This window comes from Nycticebus coucang, chromosome 20 (genome assembly GCF_027406575.1).
Source record: "Nycticebus coucang isolate mNycCou1 chromosome 20, mNycCou1.pri, whole genome shotgun sequence".
NCBI classification, from domain to species: Eukaryota; Metazoa; Chordata; class Mammalia; order Primates; family Lorisidae; genus Nycticebus; species Nycticebus coucang.
The window spans coordinates 10523690-10547463 of NC_069799.1; the positions used below are offsets into that span (position 1 = coordinate 10523690).

Sequence of the window (23774 nt, forward strand, 5' to 3'; positions counted from 1 at the left end):
ACCATAGACGGACAAACCACCACTGTCCAATCTCCTTTTAAATCAGCACAACTTGTAGAACTTTATGCAGTAATTCAAGTCTTCTTAACCTTAACTACTCATCCTTTTAATCTATATACTGATAGCACTTACATTGCTCATTCAGTTCCTCTCCTTGAGACAATTCCCTATATTAAACCCTCCACCAACGCCACCCCCCTTTTTATCCACCTACAAAAATTAATCAACTCCAGAAATTACCCCTTTTATCTTGAACACTTTCGCGCCCATTCTGATCTGCCTGGTCCTCTCGCCAAAGGAAACGCTTGTGCTGATGCGGCCACATGCCTCACCTTCCCTATTTCTGTAGACCCTATTGCAGAAGCCCAGCGATGCCATGCCCTACATCATTTAAACGCCCAAACCCTACAGCTAGCCTTTAAAATTACCCAGGAACAAGCACGACAAATTGTTAAACAATGCCCAGCCTGTGTCACCCTACTACCCTCCCCTCATATATGTGTTAATCCCAGAGGTCTAATTCCTAATGATATATGGTAAATGGATGTTACACACATCCCTGAATTTGGCAATCTCAAGTACTTGCGTGTAACTATAGACACCTTCAGTGGATTTATATTTGCTACCCTCCATACTGGAGAAGCCTCCAAAAACGTTATCGCCCATGTCCTTAATTGTCTCTCAGTCATGGGCAGACCTAAAATCATCAAAACTGACAACAGCCCCGGATACACCAGAAAAAACTTTCAGGAGTTTTGCCACCAAATGCAGATTAAACATATTACTGGCACATCTTATAATCCTCAGAGACAAGGCATCGTTGAACGTGCTCATCAAATCCTTAAAAATACCTTTCACAAATTAAAAAAGGGAGAATTATACCCCACGAAAGGATCCCCAAGAAACATTCTTCATCATGCCCTGTTTGTCCTTAATTTTTTAAATATGGATGCCCAGGGCAAGTCTGCCGCTGACCGCCTTTGGCACCCAGAAACAAATAACAATTATGCCACAGTCCTATGGAAGGATCCACTCACCGCAAAATGGAACGGCCCAGACCCAGTTCTTATCTGGGGCCGAGGATCCGTATGCCTATTTGATATCAAAGAAAATGCAGCCAGATGGCTGCCTGAAAGATTAGTAAAACAAATTGGTAACAAATCTAAAATCCAGGGAGAAGAACCTCCTTGAGATTATCTTTCTCCTTTCCCTTCCAGAACCATGGATTCCCATCCATGTTGCTGCCTTATCTCCTGATCTTCTGCCTCCCGGCACTGGGCCAACCTGTTCCAGTGGTCACCAAGCCCTTCGCTTGGCACTTCTATTTAACCGAAAACTCGACCGATGAAAACACAGATTAACAAACTTCATAAGCTTAGCTTAGATTTACAAAAACAAAAATTTTCTTCTGAGGCAAACGAGTGGTGGAAATCCTCCATGTACTCCTTACTCATGCCCCTTGCAGGTCCCCTTATTAGCTTGCTATTAATAATCACCCTTGGACCCATTATTTTTAACAAAATCATGAATTTTATCAAATCACAGATTGACTCCCTGGCATCAAAACCCATTCAAGTCCATTATCATAGACTCAACCTTGCAGACCGAGGCCTTGCCAAACCTAACAACGAAGATATTCCTCTGGGAACCGCGTAAGCACTCAGAGCTATGCACGTTGACTCACCATCATATGTGAGTACAACCTGGGTACCTTTTTACGGGGTGCAATAAAGACACTGCAAAGGGAAGGCATAAACAGCCTCTCTGAGTCCCTTGGAAGCAAACCTGATTTGCATAGAGGTTAGCGTGGTAAAAATTTCTCCTCTCCTCCCCAAAAAAATGCTCAAACTTATCATGCAGTCATTATGCCCGCGGGAGGAATCAGGTCAATACTTCCCCCCAAAAGGTTAATGCCCTCTCTTCTACGCCAACAACTGACAGACCCCAACAATTTAAAAAACTAAAAGGGTGGAGATGCTGGGAGCCAAAACATATCATAAAAATGCCCCTTGCTATCTTGATTTTACAAGCAAACTATTCTCAGGAATTCAACCGTAAACAGCAACGGTACTTTCCCCTTGCGTAGCTCCTCAAAAATGCACCCCCCGCCTTAGGGTCCTTCTCCTAGTAATTTTCCAGAAACTAGCCCCCTCCCCGCCCTGTTAGGAATAGCCCTTAGTTACTTCCTCATTTGTGTGCTTATAAGTCCAGCTGAAAAATAAACTTGACGGAGCTTGATCAGACTCTTGACTTGCTCTCATTCTTTCGTGTCTCTTGTCCCCTCATTCGACTGACCCCTTTGTTTCCCAGGTCCCCGTTGAATTCCCCGCGGGCCAGGGCATTCAGTGGGGGGAGAAGTCATTTGTGTCTATTGATAGAATTGACAAGTGGGGTGGATTTCTGTTTGACAGGTTGTGTGGGGTTCTGTTGGCTTTTTTAATCACTTGAGCTATTGTGATATCTAGGCTTTGAGCATTAGTTTTGAGTAGTTCTACACTCATGAGAGACTATTGTGCTTATCTGAGTACTTCCTACATGGGAAGTCCAGTTGTAGCAAATTCCCTTGAATTTGTTCGTTGGGAAAAGATTTGATTTCTCCATCAAATATGAACCTTAGTTTTGCAGGGCACAGAATGCTGGGCTGATAATTATTCTGTAGGGTTTTCATTGAGAAATCAGAAGTTAACTTATTGGGTTTTGCCTTGCTGGTCAAGTGTTGCTTAAACCTAGTTTCTTTTTTTGTTTTCTTTCGTTAAGACAGAGTCTCACTTTGTAGCCCTCGGTAGAGTGCTATGGCATCACAGCTCACAGCAACCTCAAACTCTTGGGCTTAAGAGATTCTCTTGCCTCAGCCTCCCAAGTAGCTAGGACTGCAGGTTCCTGCCACAATGCCCAGCTATTTTTAGACATGAGGTCGCACTCTGGCTCAGAATGGTCTCGAACCTGTGAGCTCAAGCAATCCACCCGCCTTGGCCTCCCACAATGCCAGGATTACAGGCATAAGCCATCATGCCTGGCCTAAACCTGGCTTCTTGAAGAATTTTCTCTCTCATTTTGACTTTGGCCAGGTTAATTACAACGTGTCTAGGATTCAACATCCATCTAATATTTGGATATCTGTTTCTTTGGCGACGTTTGTAAAATTTTCTTTTTTTTTTTTTTGGTAGAGACAGAGTCTCATTTTACCGCCCTCGGTAGAGTGCCATGGCGTCACACGGCTCACAGCAACCTCCAACTCCTGGGCTTATGTGATTCTCCTGCCTCAGCCTCCCGAGTAGCTGGGACTACAGGCGCCCACCACAATGTCCGGCTATTTTTTTTTGTTGTTGCAGTTCAGCCGGGGCTGGGTTTGAACCCACCACCCTCGGTATATGGGGCCAGCGCCCTACTCACTGAGCCACAATGATAACGTCTTCAACTAGAGCTTGTATGTTTTGGGTACTCTCCCTCAGGGATGCCAGTAATCCTTGTGTGCACACTTCATGTGGGTGTAAGTCTCTCAAAGAGATTGCTCTCCTTTTGTTCTCTTCTTTTTTGCCTCTTTAAATGACTCAGCTCAAGAGCCTTGTCTTCAGGCTTGAGATTCTTTCTTTATCATGGTCTAATCTGTTGCTGAAGCCCTCTGCTATGTTTTTAAAACTCCCTGAATGCCTCTCTGAATTGTTTAATCTCCATTACATTCTTCCTAATTCTGTCTAGATACTTGGTGACCTTGTCTTTAATTTTATTAATTTGAAATTTTCTTGGTACTTTTTGAACTCCTCTTCAATTCCATTCATTTATTTGCCATCTGCATTCCATTCCATTTCTGTTATCTCAATGATATCTTTTTTTGTTTGTTTTTTTCTGAGACAGAGTCTCACTATGTCACCCACAGTAGAGTGCCATGGTGTCACAGCTCACAGCAACCTCAAACTCTTGGGCTCAAGCGAGTCTCTTGTCTCAGCCTCCAAAGTAGCTGGGACTACAGGCACCCACCACAACGCCCAGCTATTTTTTTTTTGTTGTTGTTGCAATTGTCAGTGCTGTTTAGCTGGCCCAGGCTGGGTTTGAACCTGCAACCCTCAGTGCATGTGGCCAGCGCCATAACCACCAAGCTACCGGGGCCGCCCATCAATGATTTCTTTATAGTTGGAGTTTTCTGCTGTATCTCCATTGTTAGTTCTTGGGGGAGTTCTGTTCTGAGTTTTCAAGTTACCAGGTTTCTTTTGCTGGTTCTTTCTCCTATGTATTGTGGGGTTCTTTTGTTTGTTTTGTTTTGCTTTGTTTTAATCTCTATGCTAAAGAGTTAAGAAAGCACTTCGTTGGAGTTTTTTTGGTTGGGATTGAATAGAGAATGATCACTAGGTGGCATTGGATATGCCTTTTCTTGACTGAGCATAGCTGGTTCTTGAGTATAAATTAGTCAAGACTTTTCTTACTAATATATCTGTTCATATTATAGAAGTGCCATTCTGCATACAAAGTCATATTTGTCTTTTCTCTTTTTTTTTCAGACAGAGCCTCAGATAGAGTGCAGTGGCATCACAGCTCACAGCAACCTCCAACTCCTGAGCTCAAGCGATTCTCTTACCTCGGTCTCCCAAGTAGCTGGGACTATAAGTGCCCACCACAATGCCTGGCTATTTTTTGATTGTAGTTGTTATTGTTGTCTGACAGGCCTGGGCTGGGTTTGAACCCACCAGCTCTGGTGTATGTGACTGGTGGCTTTGCTGCTTGAGCTACAAACCCTGAGCCAAAGTCACATTTTTCTTGTTGGTTCCAAGATTTTTGTAAATTTTAAATCTCTGATTATCATGTGTCTTATTTTGGGTCTCTTTATTTTTACTTATTTGAGCTTCTTTAAATTTTAGGCTATTTTTGCCTCCACTTTGGAAGTTCTCAGACATTATTTGTTCTGGTATGCTCCCTACTTATTTTTCTGTCATCACTCATTATGGAACTCCCATTATATTTTCCCTTGCTTGATGGTAATAAATCCCTTAGGCTAGTTTCACTTTTATTTGTTTTTTTATGTTTTTGCTCTCAACCATAATTTTGAATGTGCTATTATCAGGCTCACTGTGTTTTTTCCTACTTCATCAAGTCTTCTATTTGATCCTATCTAGTGAATTTTTTAATTCAGTTATTTTATTTTTCAGCCCTATACTTTGTAGGTTTTTATTTATTTATTCATTTTTTATATTTTTAGTTTTAATCCCTTTTAATATTCTTACATTCTTTGGCTCAGCACCTGCTGCTCAGCAGCTAGGGTGCCAGCCACATACACCAGAGCTGGCAGGTTAGAATTCAGCTCAGGCCTGCTAAACAATGACAACTACAACCCCAAAATAGCTGGGCATTGTGGTGGGTGCCTGTAGTCCTGGCTACTTGGCAGACTGAGGCAGGAGAATCGCTTAAGCCCAAGAATTTGAGGTTGCTGTGAGCTGTGACTCCACAGCACTCTACCATGGGTGACATAGTGAGACTCTGTCTCAAAAAAATAAATAAATAAAAAGTAAAAAAATTCTCATTTTCTTTACGCATTGTTTTTCTCCTTTTATTTAGCTGTCTTTTTTCTCATTCAGCTGATAGAGCATCTTAACGACAGACATTTTTAATACTTCTAAAATTGCTTTATAGATCTTCACTTTTGGGTCATTAATATTTTTATCCCTTCGTTGGACTCTATTTTTTATTTCTTAGATGTCTTTTTCTTTTTTAGTGAGATTTTGGTTCTTTAAAAAACTTCTATTCTTTTCTTTAGGCGGGGTATTCAAACTATGGTTTATGATTTTGTGAGACTCTTCTTTGCTTATCTGTGATATCAGATATCTCTAAAAGTATACATGCATGTTTTCCCCCAGTCAGCTTTCATTAGTGTTTGTGTACTTAATGTGTGGCCCAAGACAACTCTTACTCTAACAATGTATGGAAGAGAAAATAATGTTTGGGTACTTGTACTTAGAAAATGACTTTGGTCAGAGGAAATTAAGCACCATGTAGCCACAGTAGACACTTTAGGAACTTCTCCAACCTGCTGGCTGGATGCTTCTGCTCTGGAGTACTCTACATATTTTTCCACTGAAAAGGTTTGCCTATTTCCTGTTAAAAAGCCCTTAATCTTTTCCTTCCACAATGAATTCCATATGTTCTGAAGTCTCTGTTGCTGTACTAGTTATTATCTCTGTTCCCACTGGACTCACCATGTAAATTACACCATATCTGCATTTCTTTTCAGCACTATAGAAAGCAAAACCCACTGTTTTGAAAGCTCCAGGGAAACCCAGGACTTTAGATATAGGATTAGATTAAGTGTTCAAATATTTCTGAAGACCAGTGATTTAAAATTGAAGAGCCAGGCAGTGCCTGTGGCTCAGTAAATAGGACGACAGCCCCATATACAGAGGTTAGCGGGTTCAAACCCGGCCCCGGCCAAACTGCAACAACAATAAAATAAAATAAAATAAAATAGAGGAGCCTATTTACAAATACAACCAATTTAATGAGTCCTTCATTAAAACTTCGTTACTGGTGGCCCCCATAGTTCAATGGGTAGGGCGCCGGCCACATACTCTGAGGTTGGCGGGTTCGAACCCAGACCAGCTAAACAACAATGACAACAAAAAATAGCTGTGGCATTTTTTGGCAGGCACCTGTAGTCCCAGCTACTTAGGAGGCTGAGACAAGAGAATCACTTAAGCCCATGAGTTGGAGGTTGCTGTGAGCTGTGACGCCACAGCACTCTACCCAGGGTGACAGCTTGAGACTCTGTCTCAAAAGAAAAAACAAAACTTCATTATTCTTCGACCAACCAGTAATAATATCAGGTGCCAAAATCTACAACTGTGATCAGCATACTGAGGTGTTTACCCAATCATCCTTGCTTAATCAATATTAGGGAATAGGTAATTGGAAAAAACATTGCATATCCAATAAAACTTGGATGTCCTTTATGCAGAACTCTAACCTAAATAATTACCAGGTGTTCATGTTGATGAAATAGTCAATGAAATACACCTGAAAAATCACTGATCCCAGTCACAAGCTGTAGAAAATATCAGAAAGCCTCAATAGCCAGTGATCCAATACAAATGTGAAAATTGTGAGAGAGTGTTTCATCAGTGGGTAGAGGTTATAAGCCACAAGAATATTGATAGTCAAGAGTTTTCTTTTTTAAATGTAATCAATGTGCTGAAGCTTTTGCTCAGTCAGAAAAAACATCCTCAGCGTCGGAAAATTTATACTGGAGAAAACTCGTACAGACGAAATAAATGAGAAAAAGTCTTTAGTACATCATCCACTCTCAGGAAACGTAACATAAGCCACACTGAAGAAAATCTCTACACCTTTAACCAGAGTTCAGGAAATTTACACTAAGGAGAAGTCTTACACCAAAAAGCCTCTACTCAGTTTTCAATCTTTAGATATCATAGAATTCATACTGGAGAAAACCCCTACAAACCCAAGGAATGTAGCAAAGCCCTTAACCATAGTTCACACCTTTCTCACCATCAGAGAATTCATACTGGAGAGAAACCCTATAAATGTGAAGAAAGTGAAAAAAAAAAAAGTGAAGACAGTGGCAAAAACTTTAACTGTAGTTCAAATTTTAGGAAATATCACAAAACTCACACTGTAGAAAAATACTATAATCCTGAAGGATGTGGTGAAGAATTTCAGTGTAATTCAAGCCTTACTTTTTATTTTATACTGGAGAAAAGTATAAGTATTTTATACTGGAGAAAAAAGTATACTTCTGGTGGAAGAATTTCAGTGTAATTCAAGCCTTACTTTTTATTTTATACTGGAGAAAAGTATAAGTATTTTATACTGGAGAAAAAAGTATACTTCTGGTGGAAGAATTTCAGTGTAATTCAAACCTTACTTTTTATTTTATACTGGAGAAAAGTAAAAGTATTTTATACTGGAGAAAAAGCTTACAAATGTGAAAAATGTGGCAAAGCCTTTAACTATTACCCAAGCCTTGTTCTACATCACAGAATTCATACTGGGGGGAATCTCTATAAATGTGAAAGATATAGCAAAGCTTTTAGCTGTTGTTCTAGCCTTACCTAACATCAGAAAATTCATACTGCAGAGAAACCCTACACATGTGAAGAATGTGGCATATCTTTTGCCCAGCCAGGAAGCCTTAGACAACATCAGAGAATTCTCACTGGAGAGAAACCCTACAAATGTAAAGAATGTGGGAAAGCCTTTTGCTCTAGTTCACACCATACTCGGCACCAGATAATTCATACTAGAGAAAAACCCTACAAATGTGGAGAATGTGGCAAAGCCTTTAATTGTACTACAACCATAGAAAACATCAGAAAATTCACACTGCAGAAAAACCCTACAAACATGAAAGACTTTCAGGGGCACTCCACCCTTATTCTGCCTCAAGGTATTCATACTGGAGAGAAAACCTACAAAAGTGAAGAATGTGGCAAAGCTTTACCCAGTCTCAAATTCTTAGAAAACATTAAGTAGTTCATACACCAGAGAAATCCTAAAATGTGAAGAATGTGGCCTATGCATTACCCACTCCTGAAGACTTAGACAACAACAGGCAATTCATGCTAGATAGAAGTCCCACAAATGTGAAGAAAGTGACAATATTCAAGAAACTTCACCAAGGCGAGGAACTTAAAACCTCCACAGCTTAACCAAACTGAGCAGGAGAATAAAGCCTGGGGATCAGGATAAGTGAGGGGATGGTGAAGTGGTATGAAGGCCCTGAGGCTCCCAAGGGAAATTCCCTGGAAGCCTGCTAGGAGATTTGCAACCCCAGTTCACCTGTCAGGTGACTACCAGGAATTCCACATATTTACCTGGGAAGGTCCTGCTCTCCTCCTGGCTGGTTCACAAGAAATGTTGCTGAACTGAAAGTGACTCAGTCGCCTGTCACTATACGGGAGTTGATCCGTGAAAAGGCATTGTTACTGGAAAGGCTGGCAATTCTGGAGAACAGGGAGAGAAACCTCTCAAATGCTGCTCTGCCTCTGTAACAAACTTCAACAATTTATATAGGGGACAATGTCAAAGTACACTAAAAATACATTATACTTATGTGATTAACAACATGTAGGTAAACTAAATATAACAGAATAATAATCAAAGAAATTAATTATCAAAAAAAATACATAGCAGTAACCTGTTTCATAGTGTGACACTACCTTTCAGGTTTCTGTCAAGATATTTTTGTTGTTTTTTTTTTTTATTTTTTTTTATTGTTGGGGATTCATTGAGGGTACAATAAGCCAGTTATACTGATTGCAATTGTTAGGTAAAGTCCCTCTTGCAATCATGTCTTGCCCCCATAAAGTTTGACACACACTAAGGCCCCACCCCCCTCCCTCCATCCCTCTTTCTGCTCCCCCCCCATAACCTTAATTGTCATTAATTGTCCTCATATCAAGATTGAGTACATAGGATTCATGCTTCTCCATTCTTGTGATGCTTTACTAAGAATAATGTCTTCCACTTCCATCCAGGTTAATACGAAGGATGTAAAGTCTCCATTTTTTTTAATGGCTGAATAGTATTCCATGGTATACATATACCACAGCTTGTTAATCCATTCCTGGGTTGGTGGGCATTTAGGCTGTTTCCACATTTTGGCGATTGTAAATTGAGCTGCAATAAACAGTCTAGTACAAGTGTCCTTATGATACAAGGATTTCTTTCCTTCTGGGTAGATGCCCAGTAATGGGATTGCAGGATCGAATGGGAGGTCTAGGTTGAGTGCTTTGAGGTTTCTCCATACTTCCTTCCAGAAAGGTTGTACTAGTTTGCAGTCCCACCAGCAGTGTAAAAGTGTTCCCTTCTCTCCACATCCATGCCAGCATCTGCAGTTTTGAGATTTTGTGATGTGGGCCATTCTCACTGGAGTTAGATGATATCTCCGGGTTGTTTTGATTTGCATTTCTCTAATATATAGAGATGATGAACATTTTTTCATGTGTTTGTTAGCCATTCATCTGTCGTCTTTAGAGAAAGTTCTATTCATGTCTCTTGCCCATTGATATATGGGATTGTTGGCTTTTTTCATGTAGATTAATTTGAGTTCTCTATAGATCCTAGTTATCAAGCTTTTGTCTGATTGAAAATATGCAAATATCCTTTCCCATTGTGTGGGTTGTCTCTTTGCTTTGGTTATTGTCTCCTTAGCTGTACAGAAGCTTTTCAGTTTAATGAAGTCCCATTTGTTTATTTTTGTTGTTGTTGCAATTGCCATGGCAGTCTTCTTCATGAAGTCTTCCCCCAGGCCAATATCTTCCAGTGTTTTTCCTATGCGTTCTTTGAGGATTTTTATTGTTTCATGCCTTAAATTTAAGTCCTTTATCCATCTTGAATCAATTTTTGTGAGTGGGGAAAGGTGTGGGTCCAGTTTCAGTCTTTTACATGTAGACATCCAGTTCTCCCAATATCATTTATTGAATAGGGAGTCTTTCCCCCAAGGTAAGTTCTTGTTTGGTTTATCGAAGATTAGGTGGTAGTAAGATGTTAGTTTCATTTCTTGGTGTTCAATTTGATTCCAAGTGTCTATGTCTCTGTTTTTGTGCCAGTACCATGCTGTCTTGACCACTATGGCTTTGTAGTACAGACTAAAATCTGGTATGCTGATGCCCCCAGCATTATTTTTGTTACTAAGAACTGCCTTAGCTATACGGGGTTTTTTTGGGTTCCATACAAAACGCAGAATCATTTTTTCCAAATCTTGAAAGTACGATGTGGGTACTTTGATAGGAATGGCATTGAATAGGTAGATTGCTTTGGGAAGTATAGACATTTTAACAATGTTGATTCTTCCCATCCATGAACATGGTACGTTCTTCCATTTGTTAATATCCTCTGCTATTTCCTTTCTGAGGATTTCATAGTTTTCTTTATAGAGGTCCTTCACCTCCTTCGTTAGCTATATTCCTAGGTATTTCATTTTCTTTGAAACTATGGTGAAGGGAGTTGTGTCCTTAATTAGCTTCTCCTCTTGACTGTTATTGGTGTATACAAAGGCTACTGACTTGTGGACATTGATTTTATACCCTGAAACATTACTGTATTTTTTGATGACTTCTAGGAGTCTTCTGGTTGAGTCTTTGGGGTTCTCTAAGTATAAGATCATGTCGTCAGTAAAGAGGGAGAGTTTGACCTCCTCTGCTCCCATTTGGATTCCCTTTATTTCCTTGTCTTGCCTAATTGTATTGGCTAGAACTTCCAGCACTATGTTGAATAGTAAAGGTGACAGAGGACAACCTTGTCTGGTTCCAGTTCTAAGAGGAAAAGCTTTCAGTTTTACTCCATTCAGTAAAATATTGGCTGTGGGTTTGTCATAGACAGCTTCAATCAGTTTTAGAAATGTGCCACCTATGCCCATGCTCTTCAGTTTCTAATTAGAAAAGGATGCTGGATTTTATCAAATGCTTTTTCTGCATCTATTGAGAGCATCATGTGATCTTTATTTTTGCCTCTGTTAATATGGTGGATAACGTTTATGGACTTGCGTATGTTAAACCAGCCTTGCCTCCCTGGGATGAAGCCTACTTGATCATGATGAATGACTTTTTTGATGATAAGCTGTAATCTATTGGCTAGGATTTTGTTGAGAATTTTTCCATCTATATTCATGAGCGAGATTGGTCTGAAATTCTCCTTTTTGTTTGGGTCTTTTCCTGGTTTTGGTATCAGGGTGATGTTTGCTTCATAGAATGTGTTGGGGAACTCACTAAGTCACCCTCAGTAGAGTGCTGTTGCGTCACAGCTCACAGCAACCTCAAACTCTTGGGCTTATGCAATTCTCTTGTCTCAGCCTCCCGAATAGCTGGGACTACAGGTGCCCACCACAATGCCCAGCTATTTTCTTGTTGTTTCTTGTTGTTTTCATTGTTGCTCAGCAGGCCCATGCGGGGTTCAACCAGCCCCAGAGCATGTGGCTGGCACCCTAACCACAGAGCTACAGGCGCCCAGCCAAGATTGTTATCTCTATTACCTATTCCTGGAATGGCCTATTTGTTCGTTTCAAACTTCATTGTAAGTTCACAATAGCTAAGAAAGGTTGCGGGGGTGTCTGTCTCTACATCATGATCCTGGTTCCTGATCTACCTACCCCAAGCTCACTCACATTGACAGTATCCCTCATGATAGGGTGCAGCATCGCCAGGTCATTGCACAATGTGCGCCAAAGGGGACAACACCCTGTGCCATCGAGTTAGTAATGGTGGCAAGCACCTGTCCTCAAGTGCCTACAGGCTTATCCCTGAAATCTCATCAGTCCTCACCTGCTGGAAGTCTTTGCTCAGGATTCCCAATTGGAGTCAAGACCCTCAGCTGCTATTGCAGTTCTCTCTCTTCTCTCCCAGCTGCCTCCAAGCCCGCCAAGAACCCCTCGGATACCTCTATAATGGGATTTTAACAAATCACAATGAAGCCGAGCACAGTCGCTCATGGCTGTAATCCTAGCACTCTAGGAAGCCAAGGCGGGTGGATTGCCTGAGCTCACAGGTTTGAGACCAGCCTGAGCCAGAGTGAGACCTTGTCTGCAAAAAAAGAAAAAAAAAGAAAAAAGAATAGCCGGGCGGCGCCTGTGGCTCAGTCGGTAAGGCGCCGGCCCCATATACCGAGGGTGGCGGGTTCAAACCCGGCCCCAGCTGAACTGCAACCAAAAAATAGCCGGGCGTTGTGGCGGGCGCCTGTAGTCCCAGCTACTTGGGAGGCTGAGGCAGGAGAATTGCTTAAGCCCAGGAGTTGGAGGTTGCTGTGAGCTGTGTGAGGCCATGGCACTCTACCGAGGGCCATAAAGTGAGACTCTGTCTCTACAAAAAAAAAAAAAAAAAAAATAGCCAGGCATTGTGGTGGGCACCTGTAACCCCAGCTACTTGGGAGGCTGAGGCAAGAGAATTGCTTAAGCCCAAGAGTTTGAGGTTGCTGTGAGCTGTGACGTCATATCACTCTACCGAGGGCACCAAGTGAAACTCTGCAAAAGAAAAGAAAAAGTCATAAATGTCTTTGGGTCCCTGGATCCACCCTTTGTCCAATCCACTCTGAGCCCAGCCCTTCCAGGGCATTGCTCTGGTCTCTCTGTTGCAGGCATTCCAGAAAGTGTCACAACAGAAATGGAGAATGGGGAGAAGGCTTCTGTTCTCTGGATATGGACACCTGCAGCTGAAATAAAGATGCTCCTGTCCTCTGAATCCCTGGAGCCCCTTCCTTCCACAAGGAACACTCACCTTCTGCCTCTGCTGCCTCATCTGGGCTCTCTGGAGGATATTCTCCAGGGTGACCAACTTGGAGGGACACACCTGCCAGGGTCAGGGAAAAGTCACTGAGACCGTACTCCATTCACCCAGTTACACCCAGCATGGCAGATTTTGGAACCTAGATAACTGACCTAATTCAACAATGATTCTGGATACACTCCCAGCACCAACATTCATCTGATGTGTCACCTTGGGCATGCAGGCTGGCCACTGAGACTGCTTATCTGGCAACTGCCACGGGAACTACGTCTACCTCACAGGGTCTCCTGTGGACTCAGTTTCGGGTAAGTAACCATCATTGCTCTCCTCATCATTCCTCTGAGGAAGAGCCAGGCACAAACACCCTCCGATTTCTATCTTCCTTTCAACACCATCACGACTCTGCTAGGCCTGTACAATAGACCCCTCACCCCATACATCTTCCAGATGAGAAAACACAGGAGCAAAGAGGGAAGTGGGTTGCCCATCCCCTCCCAGGGGAGTCCAGCTGCTTCCTGCACTTGGCAGCTCTGTCCCAGCTGCCTCCAGTTCACATCCCAGCAACACCAGTGACCAGGGGCTCACCTGTGCTCCCTACGCTTGTCTAGGACCCCAGCCAGGCCAAGCCATGCTGGAAGCGTGCAGGGATATTGGGAGGTGTGTCTGAGTGGCTTCTGCCTACTCCTGAAAACTCTGCTCACAAAAACCATTCAAAAGCTTTCCAGGGTGGCGCCTGTGGCTCAGTCGATAAGGCGCCGGCCCCATATGCCGAGGTTGGCGGGTTCAAACCCGGCCCCCGCCAAACTGCAACCAAAACATAGCCGGGCGTTGTGGCAGGGGCCTGTAGTCCCAGCTACTTGAGAGGCTGAGGCAAGAGAATCGCTTAAGCCCAGGAGTTGGAGGTTGCTGTGAGCTGTGTGAGGCCATGGCACTCTACCGAGGGCCATAAAGTGAAACTCTGTCTCTACAAAAAAAAAAAAAGGCTTTCCAGTTCTAAGGAAGGAAGTTTACACAGAATTGTTCTTTCCTCCAATCAAGAAGTTGTCACCGGGCAGCGCCTGTGGCTCAGTGAGTAGGGCGCAGGCCCTGTATACGGAGGGTGGTGGGTTCGAACCCACCCCTGCCAAACTGCAACAAAAAAATAGCCGGGCGTTGTGGTGGGCGCCTGTAGTCCCAGCTACTCGGGAGGCTGACGCTAGAGAATCACCTAAGCTCAAGAGCTGGAGGTTGCTGTGAGACAAAGTAAGATTCTGTCTCTAAAAAAAAAAAAAACTATTGTCACCCAAGGTGCTGCTATCTCTGACAGTCTTCCCAGGGTGATTGGTGGTTGACACTTTGCTTCCTCATTTAAATGGAAGGTTCTAAGATCTGGTCAGGCAGGATCAACTAGTAATGTATGAGTCCTCCACAGTCTTATAAACCATCTGGAACACATGTCACTGCTAATTTAGTCACAAGGCTAAGAATTTTGTGATTCACTAGAGGTGTCTGCAAAAGGAAAAAATAGGGAATCACAGCAAAAACACGTCTGTCCCAAGTATGCCAATTGGAACCCAAAGCTGGGCAGCCCACCTGGCCCATGGGATTCCTCTGCCATCTTTCTTATTTTAGGCAGCCTGCTCCCTTTCCCCCAGGTGGTGCAGATATAAGCAGCAGAAAAAAATTGGATTCCTGAGAAATCATTGGGCTAATTTGGGGTAAGAAGTAAGCCTTCCTACAACATTAACCTAACAGCCTGGAGAAAGCTAATTGCCAACAGGATGGACTGGCAATTGGAGCGAGAGATCTGTTAATTCTGTGAGTTCATGACACCTGCTGAAAAGCTCAGCTGCCACACCACATTCTATAAGCAGGGCTTCCTTTCTCTGCACTTCTGACACATTCCTAAACAAACAAATCTATTAGCTCAGATTAGACATGACTGGCAACTTCCACTTTTAAAGTAAACTTTAATTAAGGTAAAAGACGGTGGCACCTGTGGCTCAAAGGGGTAGGGCACTGGCCCCATATGCTAGAGGAGGTGGGTTCAAGCCCAGCCCCACCCAAAAACTGCAAAAAAAAAAAAAAAAAAGGTAAAACACACACACATACCTCTTCCAACCTTGTCATTTTCTCTGCCCCCCCACTCCCACACACACGTGCTATCCATTTCCTGCCCTCCACTTTTCCTTGGTGAGCAGACACTGCTGAGTATGTTTTATTGTTGATTTTTATTTTTATTTTTTTTGAGACTCAAACTATTGCCCTGGGTAGAGTACCGTGGTGTCATAGCTCACAGCAATCTCCAACTCCTGGGCTTAAGCAATTCTCTTGCCTCAGCCTCCCCAAGTAGCTGGGACTACAGGCGCCCGCCACAATGCCCGGCTGTTTTTTGGTTGTAGTTGTCATTGTTTGGCAGTCCTGTGCTGTATTCCAATCCACCAGCTCTGGTGTTACATTGGCCGACACCTTAGCCGCTTGAGCTACAGACGCCACCTATTGGTGAATATTTTTAAATTTTCTGGAACTTTTTCTGTAGAAAGGTAAAAGAATAAATGTAGCAATAATGGACATTTGTGTATTATGTTTTGTGAATGCCTGTCAAATTTTTACTTTACCATTCATTCATAATGTATAACTGCACATTATCACCATAAGTCCTGTTTTTAGGGTTTGAAACAAACATGATTTTATCACACAAGTTATAAGGTATGAAGCACATAAACTGGCAGTTTTCCCTTTTCTTGGAAGGTCAAGTTTAATTGTCCTGCAGATTACTATGTACACCCTTTCCCTACAGTATATAATCCCTGTATCTGAGGTGTAACAGCGTGGAGACCCACTTGTCTTGTTGCCACTCCTAACCATGCCCTTGTCCATAAATTCCCCAATAAATCACCCTCCACAGACTGAACTTGTTTCTTTCTTTGATTTCTTTTCTTCTTCCCCTATTTGGCATCACTTTGCACATATGTAACTTTTTTCTTTTTGAGACAGAGTCTCACTAGGTCACCTTCAGTATAGTGCTATGGCATCACAGCTCACAGCAACCTCAAATTCTTGGTCTTAAGCAATTCTCTTGCCTCAGCCTCCCAAGTAGCTGGAACTACAGGCACCCACCACAACTCCTGGCTACATTTTGTTGCAGTTGTCATTGTTGTTTAGCTGGCCTGGGCCGGGTTAGAACCCATGAGCCTCGGTGTATGTGGCTGGCGCTGTAATCACTGTGCTACAGTTGCTGAGCCACATTGATGGACCTTTTATAAAATATTGGTGAGCTAGCCAGCATGAATCTAGTAACAAAAGTTTGAGCAAGGCAAAGAAAGTATTAGAGTGGAAAATCTTTGGTGTTATTCCTCATCTATTTGGGGTGGTGTTGCCCGTTTGTGAGATACTTGGGGACTGCTAAATGAGTACAGGAATGCCCCTCAAATACCAGAGGGACTAGAAAACTTGTTAGTACAAGACTGCATTGCCTGCTGGAAAGGAGGCTCACCATGTGGCAGTAACAGTACATTGGCCATAGCTAAGAGTTCTGCAAGTAGCCACAGGGGCTACTTATCAGATGAAATGAAGGCACAACAGCTGGATAAAAAATTACTGTTCGAAAAGAATATGAAAACTTCCCTATCCCTGTTTGCAACTAGCTTCAGGGATGAGTCTCAAACTTAAAAAATGCAGCTGAAAACGTTATCCTGCTATTTTGTGTACCTTGAAGGATGGAAGGTTACCCAGCCTAGAGTGTGAGCGAGTGAAAGTCTATCTATGCTTAACAAATTTTGAAAGACAAGAAAACCATAATTACTGTTAACTGAATAGGTGCCCAGGGAAAAACAAAAGGATTTTTATGGTGGATACTACACTGCAGACATAAGACTTGTAAGAAATTGGGCAGCGCCTGTGGCTCAGTGGGTAGGGTGCCAGCCCCATATACCGAAGGTGGCAGGTTCAAACCCAGCCCCAGCCAAACTGCAACAAAAAATAGCCAGGCATTGTGGCAGGCGCCAGTAGTCCCAGCTACTCAGGAAGCTGAGGCAAGAGAATCGCCTAAACCCAAGAGTTGGAGGTTGCTGTGAGCTGGAAGCTACAGCACTCTACCGAGGGCGATAAGTGAGACTCTGTGTCAACAAAAAAAAATAAAAAAAAAAAAAACTTGGTAAGAAATAAATTTAATGTACAGTAGAAACTAAGTTTGCTTTGAGAATTTTTAAGGACATGTTTGTATATCATCAACTCTCCTGAAATTATCTGCTTTGATCTCTCTTTCCATTTCCTTCTGAAGACAGATATGCACACATTTATTTCTTCCTTTATTGTGCTCCTACACAAAGTATAATTTTAGCTTGATATTTATTGCATTCAAATGAAAACAAAATGATCTCTATGTGTTCAATTGGCCCAGAAAAGAACCATGTGCAAAGGAAAGTATCAGCTAAAATTTATGAATAGGGCGGTGCCTGTGGCTCTGTGAGTAGGGTGCTGGCCCCATATACTGAGGGTGGCGGGTTCAAACCCGGCCCCAGCCAAACAAATGATACCTGGATGTGTGGCCGGAGCCTGTAGTCCCAGCTACTCAGGAGAATCGCCTAAGCCCAAGAGCTGGAGGTTGCTGTGAGCTGTGACGCCACAGCACTCTACCAAGAGTGACAAAGTGAGACTCTGTCTCTAAAAAAAAAAATAAATCAATCAAAATAAAAAAATAAAATTTTACGAATAGTGGCTCGGCGCCTGTAGCTCAAGCAGCTAGGGTGTCAGCCACATACACAAGAGCAGGCAGGTTCGAATTCAGCCCGGGCCTGCCAAGCAATGACAACCACACCAAAAAACAGCCAGGTGTTGTGGCATGTGCCTGTAGTGTAGTCCCAGCTACTTGGGAGGCTGAGGCAAGAGAATCGCTTAAACACAGGAGTTTGAGGTTGCTGTGAGCTTTGACGTCAAGGCACTCTACCCAGGGTGACAGCTTGAGACTCTGTCTCAAAAAAAAAAAAAAAAAAATTATGAATAGTGATTTAGGATTTAAAAGTATGACTTCAAATTATACTTCTTTGTAATCTTCTTTTTTATTTTATTATTATTTATTGAGACAGAGTCTCACTTTGTCAACCATGGTAGAGTGCCATGGTGTCACAGATCACAGCAACTTTAAGCTCTTGGGCTCAAGTGCTTCTTTTGCCTTAGCCTCCCAAATAGCTGGGACTACAGGTGCCCACCACAATGTCTGGCTATTTTTAGAGATGAGGTCTCACTCTGCCTCAGGATGGTCTCCAACCTGTGAGCTCAGGCAATCCACCCACCTCGGCCTCTGAGACTGGTGGAATTACAGGCATGAGCCACCACGCCTGGCCTTATAATCTTTATTATAAACATATCATTATCCCCATAGTTACCAAAAAAGAAAAAAGGACAGGGAGGCACCTGTGGCTCAAAGGGGTAGGGCGCCGGCCCGATATGCCAGAGGTGGTGGGTTCAAACCTATCCTCGGCCAAAAAACTGCAAAAAAAAAAAAAAAAAAAAAAAAAGAAAGAAAATCGGACAGAGGCCTTGGTGGGTGGATTGCTTGAGCTCATAGGTTTGAGACCTGTGGTGGTGGGCACCTGTAGTCTCAACTACTCAGAAGGCTGAGACAAGAGAATCGCTTGATCTCAAGAGTTTGAAGTTGCTGTGAACTGTGATGCCACGGCACCCTACCAGGGGCAACAAAGTGAGACTCTGTCTAAAAAACTAAGAAAAAAAAGACCAAAAAAGTTAACTGTGAGAAAATATTCTTTAAATTATTAAAAGCTTGTATCCTCAGAAAAAAAGATTACCAGAGAACTTACTTCACAGTGTTACCAAAATCAAGTAACTTTTGATAACATCATTTCATCTTTTAACTACAACCTTGAACCAGATAAGACAGTTTGACATTGGTGACCAATTAACATGCGTTCATTGCGCATTAGTGGTAAAACATTAAAAACCAGGCAATGCCTGTGGCTTAGTGAGTAGGGCACCAGCCCTATATACCGAGGGTGGTGGGTTTAAACCCAGCCCTGGCCAAACTGCAACAAAAAAATAGCCAGGCGTTGTGGCGGGCACCTATAGTCCCAGCTACTCGGGAGGCTGAGACAAGAGAATCACCTACGCCTGGGAGTTGGAGGTTGCTGTGAGCTGTGATGCCAGGGCACTCTACCAAGGGCGATAAAGTGAGACTATCTCTAAAAAAAAAAAAAAAAAAAAAAAATGAAACATTAAAAACCATTTACTTTGGGTGGCACCAGTAGCTCAGTGGGTAGGGCACCGACCACATACATCCAAGCTGGCAGGTTTGAACCTGGCCTGGGCCAGTTAAACAACAATGACAACTACAACAACAAAAAGTAGCCAGGCGTAGTGGCAGGTGCTTGTAGTCCCAGCTACTTGGGAGGCTGAGACAAGAAAGTCCCTTAAGCCCAAGAATTTGAAGTTGCTATGAGCTGTGATGCCAGAGCACTCTACCAAGGGTGACATAGTGAGACTCTGTCTCAAAAAAAAAAAAAAATTTAGTTTTATTAGTCAAAACCAAAACCAATTAATTAACCTATAACCTACATAAAGCATTTTTAAATCCAATATATTGATCCTTGGTCACAACCCCTCAAGAATCAATATTTTTAATCTATTATAGTGATCTTAGACTTTTTTTTTTTTTGTATTTCAAAGAACAGGGCTACTTATTTAGTGCACATTGACTTTAATACATGTACAACCTTCAAGGTAGGAGTTATATTCACTTTCTGCTAATATCTGTGAAATATTTTTGTTTCTACTATATTGTGGGTCATTACAAAAGTTTTGAGATACACAAAAATAAAGAAATCTAAACTCTGTGTGGATGTAAATAAATGAAGCCCTCCCAGCAACACTAATCAGGCCAGGCAAGTTGAAACTTCCACGAGTGAATCAGAAAGGACGCTACTGACTGTGTCTCTTAGAAGTGAAATAATGGACTATAACACAGTCTGTCTCAAAACTTTCACAGTGACATACACATCAAATAACATTCAAGATTTCTATCCTCTATCACATCAAGTAATATTCAAGATATTTATTGTACTACAAAAATATGTCAATATTTTAATAACTAAACAGTGTTTTCCTACTGAAGGAGCAGTTAGTAAAATAATTTATTTTGAAAAATTAGAATGTTTCTCTTTTACTTTAATACACAAGAAAAATGCCAATTGCATACTGTATGCTTATACGCATCACTATTTTATGATTCAAACACAAAAAGTATTTCTCTGTGGATTTGGTTTTTTTTTTGAGACAGAGCCTCAAGCTGTTACCCTGGGTTGAGTGCCATGGCATCACAGCTCACAGCAACCTCCAACTCCTCTGCTTCAGTGATTCTCTTGCCTCAGCCTCCCAAGTAGCTTGGACTACAGGTGCCTGCCACAACACCCGGCTATTTTGGGGTTGTAGTTGTCATTGCTGTTTGGCAGGCCCAGGCTGGATTCGAACCTGCCAGTCTGGTGTATGTGGCTGGCGCCTTAGCCACTTGAGCTACAGGCGCGGAGCCTTGTCTGTGGATTTTTAAAATGTACTTTACATTTACCATTACATTTTCATGGTAAAATTGATAATAATCATATTCACCTAATACTGAATGGCCTCTTATAACTCTGATGAGAAACAATAGATCACATATTTTTATACACACATTATATTTTCTTATACACATTAAGGATAAAGATATACCATAAAGTAATTTGAGAATTAACTTAAATCAACATATGCTTTTGAAAATTTTCAAATACTGTGAATAAAAAGAACCCACGGAATATATATTTATACCTTTCCAATCATCAATGCTCTTGATCTCTTAAAAAGTACACTCAGATAAACAATCTAATTGCTTTGTCTTTGCATTATTCTCTACAATATACACCTGGGTTAATGTAAAATCTGAACGTGTGCTTAGTTTTTACTTGGGTGAACCCCATGATACACTTAATTTTTTGATAAAATTCTTCTACACATTAATTGAACCTACAAAACTTTTCTGATGAACTCCCTGGTAATTTCTAAGTTGTATAATTCAAATAAAACACTTTTCACATGTATTACATCAATAGGGTTTTGTAATACAAATCAGTATCAATTATCTGAAATTGAGTAAGTTGTGAACTATTGTAAAAGATTTTGTCACATTCGTTCCATCTGCAGGATTTCTATTCTATATTAACTACCTGACAGTTATTAAAGTAGATCTACAATTAAATGCTTTGGGTTTTCTCCAGTATGAATTCTCTGATGTCCTCTAAGTCCTGCTGAATGAATAAAGGATATGCCACATTCTTCAAACTTGTAGGGATTTTCTCCAGTATGAATGCTCTGATGTTGAGGAAGCTATGAAGTACGGTTAAAGGTTTTGCCACACACTTTACCTGGTAGTAAGGTTTCCCTCAAATATGGATTCTCTGATGTCGAGTAAGGTGTGAACTACATTTAAAGGCTTTGCTACATTCTTCACATTTGTAGGGTTTCTCTCCAGTATGGATTCTCTGATGTTCAATAAGGTGTGAACTACATTTAAAGGCTTTACCACATTCTTTACATCTGTAGGGTTTCTCTCCAGTATGAATTCTCTGATGTTGGGCAAAGCTTGAAGTATGGTTAAAGGTTTTGCCACATTCTTTACATTTGTAGGGTTTCTCTCCAGTATGAATTCTCTGATGTCGATTAAGGCATGAATTGTAGTAAAAGGTTTTGCCACATTCTTTACAAGTGTAGGGTTTCTCTCCAGCATGAATTCTCTGATGCAGAGTAAGGTGTGAACCATAGTAAAATGCTTTGCCACATTCTTTACATTTGTAAAATTTCTCCTTACCATATATTTTGTGAGGTTTACACTCTGGACTTAGGGTAAAGGTTTTGCCACATTCTTTACATTTGAAGAGGCTTTCTTCAGGATGAATTATATTATGGTTTCTTAGATTAGAGGGCTGACTGAAGATTTTCTCACGTTTATTACGTTGGTGTGAGTTTTCTCCAGTGTAAATTCTCTGATTTTGAGACTGTTTCCCTGAATGGGCAAAATCACCTACACATTCAGTACACTTATTGAGACTATGGATATCCTCACGGCTAATAAGCTTCAGACACTGGTGAAAGACTTTCTCACATTTCTTACATTTGTACCGGATCTTTAAATATTGAGCCTTCTGATACTTTCTAGAGCACAAGGCTTGTCTCAAGGTTTGTTCAGGTTTATTGTGTTGATAATTTCTCTGATTAACATAAATATTCTGGTCATTATTTAGGGTTGAGTTCTGGAAAAAGGACACCAATGATTTATTGGATATGAAAAGTTTTTCCCACTTATTTATTTCCTGACATTGAGGAAGCAATGATAATTGTGTAAACACCTTACCATTCTTATAACAATTGTAGATTTTGACATCTGATGATACCATTGGTTGATAAAAGAATAATGGTTTACTGAAGAACTCATCAAATTGATCACATTTAAAAGCATCCTCTTCGATTTTAAATCTCTCATCTTCAAAAATATTTGACAGAACACTTAATCCAATTCCATATCCAAAGTCTCGGGTTTCTCTGGGTCTTTCAAAAGACTGGTTATTACTTCCTTTAATACGTAGTGCTGAAAAGAAATACAGGTATTATTTAGCCAACATGCTGAGTCCAAAAAGAACAAAAGTGAATAACTATTACACAACAGAGAGAATGTATAAAACTCATCATGGAAATTAAAGATTAAGAGTATTTAACAAGAAATAAAAAAAAATAAAAAAAATAAAAAATAAAAAAAAAAGAAATAAGCATCCTTTTTGATGGGAAAATGTACAGAGTACTATTGGAAAGACACATCCAGCAAAAAGTTTGGAGAAGTGCCCATAATGTCTAGTGTGAATGAATGGTGCTAAGTTTTCCCTAAACAAAGTCATTCTCTACAATAGTGATTTTCACTGCTGTGCCATAACAGGATCCGAGGTGTGCTGCAAAAATTTTTAAAGACCATTAATTAAATTATTTTCAAAAGAAGTTCAAAGCACAGTAAGTGTATTCTTTTTTTGCTCTTTTTTTGATCAACATAATTTAAGAGAGTGGAGAAAGTTTACCCTTCAAGTTGAAGTATGCCATGAGATAAAAATGTTGAAAAATGGCTCAGAGCCTATGGCTCAAGCGGCTAAGGCGCCAGCCACATACACCTGAGCTGACGGGTTCGAATCCAGCACGGGCCCGCCAAACAACGACGGCTGCAACCAAAAAATAGCCAGGTGTTGTGGCAGGCACTGTAGTCCCAGCTACTTGAGAGGCAGAGGCAGGAGAATTGCTTGAGCCCAGGAATTGGAAGTTGCTGTGAGCTGTGATGCCACAGCACTCTACCCAGGGCAACAGCTTGAGGCTCGCTCAAAGAAAAAAAAAATGTTGAAAAACACTGTTCTATAGGATAGAATAGGTAGCTGTTTTGTAAATTTCAAAAATGAAAATATATCAAAAAACCTAAGAGATATAGTCCAATGAAAGGATAAAAAAAAATGTTCAAGTGACCCTAAAGAAGTAAATATCTATGAAGTAGTTTTAAAA

At 41.3% G+C, this 23774-nt stretch overlaps 2 protein-coding genes across 2 annotated transcripts in view; one reads left to right on the top strand and one right to left on the bottom strand.

Moving 5' to 3' along the window:
• LOC128573137 (zinc finger protein 501-like) overlaps positions 1-23774 on the top strand; it is a 501109-nt gene that overhangs the window by 421670 nt on the left and 55665 nt on the right. The gene's annotated exons all lie outside the window — the stretch shown is intronic.
• Positions 17770-23774, bottom strand: part of LOC128572284 (zinc finger protein 267-like) — a 45108-nt gene continuing 39103 nt past the window's right edge. The window contains exon 3 of the mRNA XM_053572114.1: positions 17770-22827. Within this exon, the coding sequence (XP_053428089.1) occupies positions 21626-22827 (1202 nt within the window). The 3' untranslated portion in view covers positions 17770-21625. The remainder of the gene's footprint in view (positions 22828-23774) is intronic.